We start from the raw sequence: 8,081 nt of genomic DNA, 5'->3' as shown, positions 1-8,081 counted from the left end.
GGATATGTTCCAGGTCATATTTTGCCTCTCGTGGACTTGTTTTCATTTTCTTCAGCTTTAGCCTGAATTTGCATATGAGCAATTGATGGTCTGTTCCACAGTCTGCCCCTGGCCTTGTTTTAGCTGATAATATGGAACTTTTCCACTGTCTGTTTCCACAGATGAAGTCAATTTGATTTTTGTGTATTTGACCTAGTGAGGTTCATGTGTATAGTGCTTTTTTCTTTTTATGGTGTTAAAAAAAAGGTATTTGCAACGAACAAGTCATTGGTCTTGCAAAATTCTATATGTGATCACCAGCATCATTTGTATTACCAAGGACATATTTTCCAACAACTGATTGTTCCTTTTTGTTTCCAACATTTCCATTCCAATCACCAGTAATTTTCAATACATCTTGATTGCATATTTGATCAATTTCAGACTGAAGAAGTTGGTAGAATTCTTCAATTTCATCATAACTGACTTTACTGGTTGGTGCATAAATTTAAATAATAATTGTATTAACTGGTCTTCTTTGTAAGCATATGGATATTAGCCTATCACAGACAACATTGTACTTCAAGACAGGTCTTGAAATGTTCTTTCTGATGATGAATGCAACACCATTCTTACTCAATTTGTCATTCAAAGACTAGTAAGCCATGTGGTTGTTAAGTTCAAAATGACCAATACCAGTCAATTTCAGCTCATTAATGCCTAGGATATTGATGTTTATGTACTCCATTTCATTTCTGACTTCTAATTTTCCTAGATCCATCCTTTGTTCCATGTTCCAATTATTAATGGATGCTTACAGTTTTTTCTTCTCATTTTGAGTTGTGCCCACAAATTAAGGCCCTTAAAGTTTTACTCCATTCTCCTCATCACAGTCAACTCTACAGTGTGGAGGCAGCTTTTCCCCAGTTGTATTCTGAATGCCTTCCATCCTGAAGTGCTCATTTTCTGGCACTATATTTGACAATATTCTGGTGCTCTTCAACAAGTTTTAATATTCAATATTCTACTGTATCTGACAGTGTTCCACTCCTATTCATAAGGTTGCCAGTGACTGAAACAGACTAGGAAGTAGACATGGACTACTACTGAATATTTAGTCACTGAAAACCTTATGAAATTTATAACTAGGGTTTTTGTTGTTGTTGTTGTTGTTATGTGCTGTGGAGTCGGTTCCAACTCATAGCAACCCTGTACAGGGTTTCTGAGGCTGTCAATCTTTACGGGAGCAGAAAGCCTCGTCTTTATCCCATGGAACAGCTGGTAGTTTTAAACTGCTGACTCTGAGGTTCGCAGCCCAATTCGTAACCACTAGGCTACCAGAGCTCCTTAACTAGGGTACTCGTGTTTTAAAGATCTGTAATCAAATAAAGATATTTGATTTCTTAACCTAATCAAATGTATCCTCTAGACTGGTTTATCACTAAAAAAAAAAAAAAAAAAGTTAAGAAAGCATAAAGCAAATCAACTTAAGTCTCTGAAGTAACCATTTGCTAAAAGAATGGACAAGTAAACATTGTATTCGTGCTGCTATCACAAAAGTATAAGTGGATGAAGTTTAAATTCAGGGTGTCAGCTGTAGGGGGTAGCTTTCTCTCTCTCTGTTAGCTCTGGGGGAAGGTTCAAAATATGTGGGCCCTGCTTTCCTGGGAGATATCTATGTGTGTCTTGGCAACAAGCTTTTCCTGGGTCTAGGAGGTTTTATGCTTAGGGACCCTCAGTTCAAAGGACATGCTCCACTTCTGGCTCTTCTTTCTTGGTGGGAGTAAGGTTTTTCATTCTTTGCTCACTTTTTTCTCCTTTTATTTCTTGTAAAATAAAAAGTGATGTAGGCCACACCTAAGGTACACTACCATTAGATCAGATGGGGGTGACTTGAATTAGAGTGTCATATTCTACCCTAATTTCCTTGCAGGTGATCGGCTGATTACATTACATCATGCCATAACGGTCAAACCACTGAGAATCATGGCCCAGCCAAGTTAGAATATTAACACATATTTTTTGGCTACATAATTCAATCCATGACATTCTTCCTTTTGACCCCTCACAACTCATGTTTCTGCCACATACAAAAATCTTTCATCTTATTATATAATCCCCAAAGTTTTAAATAAACGCCAAGCTTAAATATTATCTCTGCATGAAATTCCTCTTTATTTGTGAACCTGTGAAATTGAGAGTATAAATGATCTATTTCTAAAATACCATGGTGAAGCAGACACAGGGCAGACATTTTCATTACAAATGTGAGAAATTGAAGGGAAAGAAGAAATAACAGGTACCAAGCAAGTCAACAACCCAGCAGAACAATTTACATTAGCTTTCAAGGTTTGAAAATGATCCTTTGTTCTCCAGAACCATCTGTGCAATGACCCTGCCTTCCAGACTATGGGTGCTGGCCATGCTATCTGGATACTGGGCTTCATCCCTGCTTTTCAGGCCCACTGGATCACTCACTGTGCTTCCTTCGTTTTGAGTTGCTCCGTTCTCTAGTCTGTCTGAGTGGCAATATTGTCTCCTCAGCTCTGACAGGCTCTGTTCTTTGACTGACAGGCACGGTCATCCCAGTCCCTCATCTTTTGGTAGAGGATCTGGTCCCATCCTCATGGCACTCTTTAATATCAGATTTACACTCTGGAACTGTGTTGTGAAGATCTGATTCTTTAAAACCTAAGAGGTCATGGGCTCACCGTTGAGACCAAGCATATTGTGGTTCCACTTTTTGAGACCCTAGAGGTTGTGACCCTTTGAGACCCAGGCAGCTTTGCTTTCTGTGCTCCTTGTCTTAACAGCTTCTGCTTTCTGACTCCTTGAGTGCTCAGAGGCACTCCACTCTGACTGAAGGCAGTTCTTTCTCTCTGTGGGCCAGCAAGCAGAGTTCTGTTGACAAGCGTCCAGAGGGACCTAGCTGCTTGCTTGAAGGCACTTGGCTCTCTTGTTCTGTGGCTCAGCTCCTGAGCCATCTTGAACCAGTCTCCTGGTTCTGCTGGCACTGTTTTTTTTTTTTTGTGTGTTGTTGTTGTTGTTGTTGATGTTTTTTTAATCCAATAGTTTTACTTTTATTTACAAATATCACATAAATGGATTCTAGTTGAAATTTACATGTTTTAATTCCCTCTGTGAAAAAATATTACATATTTTAAACATGGTAACATTTAATACAGTATCTGTTCTAAAATAGTTTCATGGCATGATCACGTTTGTTATACTTGAAATTAAATTTATACATATTAGAGAATGAATGGTAATAGTTGAGCACTTGACAACTGGGTGATGGGGGAGAATGGACAGGGTTACATTTTATTATTTCAGAAACATCAGTGTCTCTTCTGACAAGCATTTTGGTCTTTTCCTTCTTTCTTTTTTTAAGTTTTTTTTTTTTTTATCGTGAATTGAGTGATTGAGTGATAGTTTAAATATGGGAACATCAATTTTACATTCATCCTATCATATTCGTTTCATTGCGATGATTATAATCCCCTGCATGCTTCATCGTTCAATAGTATTTGTTTCTATTCCCCTCCTTTTTGTTTTTGGATGTGCACCGAAATTTTATTCAGTAATATCCAATCAAACAGCCAAAGGGCACACACTGCATACCTGCCCCCAGCTCTAGCACATATCCCCTATCCCTCCATGAGTCTAGAATCCTCCACGGCTCTGTCTCTCCATGTCATCATCTCTGCCTCCATCTCTGGTGTTGCTGCTTTTCTGGGGAGGGTCCCACACTCCACTCCTGCTCTTCTCCCTTGATGTCATGTGCACATTTTCTAATTCCTTATATTCTCCTTGAAGCAGGGGCTATGTTGTGCACTTACACAATATTCAAAAAATACCTGACTGAATGAATGATTGATAACTCTGGTTAGATTTCAGTTATTCTTTCTCGGTGTTACGCAAGTTGAGAGGCTCCATTTCTTATACTACGTTAATTTAGGCTCGCCTATTTTAAATAGGTCCTATTTAAAGTCTTCTATACCACCAACTGGGACCTGTTTTAAATAGAGTGCTCTGTATATTTTAGATTGCCCTTGTGTGCCTAATCTCATGAGGATAATTATGCCCTACTTAACTTTTGTTTTTAATTCAACAATACTCCATGGCAACAAGACTGAAATATAGGCTGTTCACAGATCTGAATCTTGTAAGAGTATTTGTCTTAATGCTGAGCTGGTTCTGCCCACTGGAGAACAATTTGTGTCAATATGTGGATTCCTAGCTGGCTTGGACGTACACATTGGATCCATCTTCTTGGGTTCTAACGATAGCCAGTGAATCTTGAGGTGATGAACACCTTCAGACACTGAGCCTCATCCACTATCTGCCCAACAGTCACTAAATACCCACTATGTTTCAGGTAATTTGTTGGGACTGGAGACATAAGTAAAACATACCCCTTAACCCTGAGTTGCTCATTGCCAAGAAGCATAGTCTCACCTTTACAGTGCAGCATGATAAAAATCTATAATGGACATGTGGCAGAACAGTCTGGAAGCTCAAAGACAGAACAACCTACTATTGGGTAATTTGGAGCTTTATTGAGGAAATGACACTTCAAGCTGCATTTTTAATATCTCTGCCACTGCTTTTTGGCATCTGTACCATCTCTGCTATTTCAGCTCTCCCCACTTTCTTCTGAACCATCACTAGACTTTCCTTTGACATCTACAATTCCACTAACAGTCTCTTCAAGGTAAACTAGGCTTTAGTCATTAAGCACTTTAAAACTCTTCCAGGCTCTACGTATTACCCAAACCACTTACACTTTTTAGGCATATGTTAGAACAGCACCTCCCTCCACGTACCAAATTCTGTTTTAGTTATCTAGTGCTGCTACCACAGAAAGGCCACAGTGGGTGACGTAAGAAACAGAAATGATTCTTTCATAATTCAGGAGGTTTGAAATCCAAACTCAGTGTGCCACCTGTAGGGGAAGGATTTCTTTCTCTGTCAACTCTGGGAGAAGGTCCTTGTGTGCATTTCGTGGTCCTTGGAGATCTTCCTGTGTCTTGGTATCAATCATCAATCTTCCCCTGGTCTTTGGGGTTCTCAGCTTCTAGACAGGTTCCACTGAGAATCATGACCAGCCAACTTGACATATATTTTAGGGAGGGACACAATTCAATCCATGATAAACAGACTCTATCTAGATAAAGTGACCCTGAAAGCAAATGATTGCTATATTTATCTACATTTGTACAAAAGATATGGCACTATGATTTTAGTGACCAGCACCAGATATCTACATCTTTGTAATGGACAAAAAGAATTAATCTGGATTTCCTAGTTTTAATTAATTAAATCATCAAATACTTATTGATAGCTTAATATGTGTGAGATATAGAACTAGGCAATGGGTCACTTAATAATATCCATTTTATATTCTAATTTTGCAAACATCAAACAATCTTCTAACATATGATTTGGTTTGTGCAATGTAGTCAATCAGATGTGGATTCATATTTTGACTGCTCCATGTGCTGGTCATATCTGACCTTAATATTGACAAATTATCTATCAGAAACTAAGTTTCCCCACTTGCAAAATCTCTTACAAATTTTTATGCGGATGAAATGAGATAAAGGTTAAAAACTGAACACCAGTATCTGCTACATAAGAGTCCTGGTGTAGTGCTATAGAATAAGTATTAGACTGCTAACCAAAAGTTGGGGGTTCAAACCCACCAGCCACTCTTTAGAAACCCTATACTCATAGGGTTGCTATGAGTTGGAACTGACTCGACGGCACACAACAATCTGGTACATAATAGTCTCTTGATAAACATTAACCTGTCATAACTTTTTGCCTGACTTTTATTTACTTAGTAAAGAAATATCTGCACTTACAAAAGAGTAGTTTGTGAGTTCACAAACAGAACTTTACTATTTGTGAACTGATTAAATTTCTGACAAGCAAAGTAATAAAAGCTCAGAGTATGGTCCACAGAGACTTAACCCTCTAGGAGAGCCTGCTTAAGACAGGGCTAGGCAGGAAGTCAACTTCTTTTTGACAATGTCATGAAAGAATTTAATTAACTAAGAATTTAACAAAACAAGAATGAATGGATTTAATTAGTGAGAAACAATATAAACAAGAACTTGAAAGCAATATTTATTCTACATTAAACACACACATATATTCACTGCCTTCAATTAATTCTTTCTCACATTAACCCCATAGAGCAGGAAAAAACTGACCCTTAGGCTTTTCAAGGTTGTAAATCTTTACGGAAGTGGAATGCAACATCTTTCTTTCATGGAGCGGCTGGTTGGTTCAAACCACCAACCTTCTAGTTATCAGTCAAGCACTTAACCAATGTACACTAGGGCTCCCTCAACTGTAGAGAAGCCTTCCCATATGTGACCCACCTTTGGCTAATCAAGAATTGAACTTTATATAAAAACACCAACTTTCTACAGTTCTTCAGAAATCATAGAAATAACAAATTAACAACTAAAGAAATGTGGAGTAAAGTCTTTAAAAACTTGTCCACGACAACATTGTTCTTTGTGTTACTGAAATAAATTTATTGTAAAAGTTAGGGGAAGAGCATAGGATTTCAAAACTATGATTTTTCATTTACTATTTTTGGCTCAGGACCGGGCAGTGTTTTGTTCTGCTGTGCATAAGGTCACTATGAGTTGGTACCGACTCAACAGCACCTAACAACAACAACAACAAATCTTGTACAAGAAATAGAAAACAGCGGGTTTCTGCTGTAAAGTTCTTATTCAAGATCCATTTCTCCAGCATGTGAACTGTTTCCCATCTTTCTCTGTGTTCTGTTCTCTTCGTATTTTGCCCTAACAGCTGTTGTTAGTTATAAAGGAACTACCATTAAAGCCAAATTACTGTTCAAAACTTTATGACCTTTTCATTTTCCTTTAGTTTTATAGATCTTCTCATCAATTAAGAGGGTGTGCTTAGTAAAAACACAACAAAAAGGAAAAACAAACAAAAACAACCAGTGGCTTTTTTTATCCTGTGTGTATTCTTCACAGTTTGTAGTTCGAGGAATAAACAGATAATTGAAGTTCTTTAGACCCTAATCTTTATAACTCTTTAAGAAGCTCCTCACCACTCTCTTGAGATGTTCGCCTCCTAGCTAGGAAAACATAGTTAATGGGGAATGTTTTTCAAAGTGTGGTCTGAGAAGCCCTGGTCATAGGCAAGTCACCTCCAGGTGGTGAATGGGGGTGGTCTATAGTTTCTGGCTGTATAAATAAATGATTAAAACATAAAATGATTTGATGTTTCTGTTCCTGGTGTGAGCTAATAAACACATTATTCACTTTTCATAGTAATTTTAATGATTTTTTTTAAAAGTGAGAATAGAGAAAGGATGGGGTGGGAGATGTTTAAGAAGTTCTTTTGCTCAAACCACACATGAACGACAAGGCTGAGCATATCTGTATGTACATTAATGGCATTCTAGCTTAAAAGTCCTTTTATTAAGTTACTAACTTAGAGTAAAGGAACTCTGGTAGCGTAGTGGTTATGAATCGGGCTGCGAACCTCAAAGTCAGCAGTTCGAAACTACCAGCTGTTCCGCAGGAGAAAGATGAGGCTTTCTGCTCCTGTAAAGATTTACAGCCTCGAAAACCCTGTACATGGTTGCTATGAGTTGGAACCGACTCCATGGCACATAACAAAAACAACAACAACAACTTAGAGTAATTTTAAAGTTCTTGTCCTGAGTCATAGAATAAGCAAAGAGCCACAATTTATGGGTAGGAAGAATGATTTTATACTTACTCTTTGTCCAGCAGGACCCTTAGGACCTGATATTCCAACAATTCCAGCATCTCCATCAGGACCCTGGAAAGATAATTTTAGAAATGTAAATTTTTAGCTTATATAAACATTTCATATATTACAAATGAAATAATCTCATACCAATCTATCAGGCATTGGCACTTCAAAAACAAATGTGATAGCTAAGGAAATGCATGCTAAAGTATTTAGTGAGGAGTGTATTAAGAAGCCTTGGTGACAAGTTAAGTGCTCAGCTGCTAACTGAAAGATCAGCAGTTTGAACCTACCAGCTGTGCCATGGGAGGAAAATTTGGCATTATGTTTCT

The 8,081-nt window shown here is 37.9% G+C and overlaps 1 protein-coding gene across 1 annotated transcript in view; it reads right to left on the bottom strand.

The window, feature by feature from the left end:
- The window catches only part of COL24A1 (collagen, type XXIV, alpha 1), a 562,513-nt gene that overhangs the window by 50,949 nt on the left and 503,483 nt on the right, over positions 1-8,081 (bottom strand). Inside the window, exon 49 of the mRNA XM_006831073.1 lies at positions 7,756-7,818. Coding sequence (XP_006831136.1) covers positions 7,756-7,818 — 63 coding nt within the window. The remainder of the gene's footprint in view (positions 1-7,755; positions 7,819-8,081) is intronic.

This window comes from Chrysochloris asiatica, unplaced genomic scaffold (genome assembly GCF_000296735.1).
Source record: "Chrysochloris asiatica unplaced genomic scaffold, ChrAsi1.0 scaffold00002, whole genome shotgun sequence".
NCBI classification, from domain to species: domain Eukaryota; kingdom Metazoa; phylum Chordata; class Mammalia; order Afrosoricida; family Chrysochloridae; genus Chrysochloris; species Chrysochloris asiatica.
This window is presented reverse-complemented; position numbering and strand designations above follow the sequence as displayed.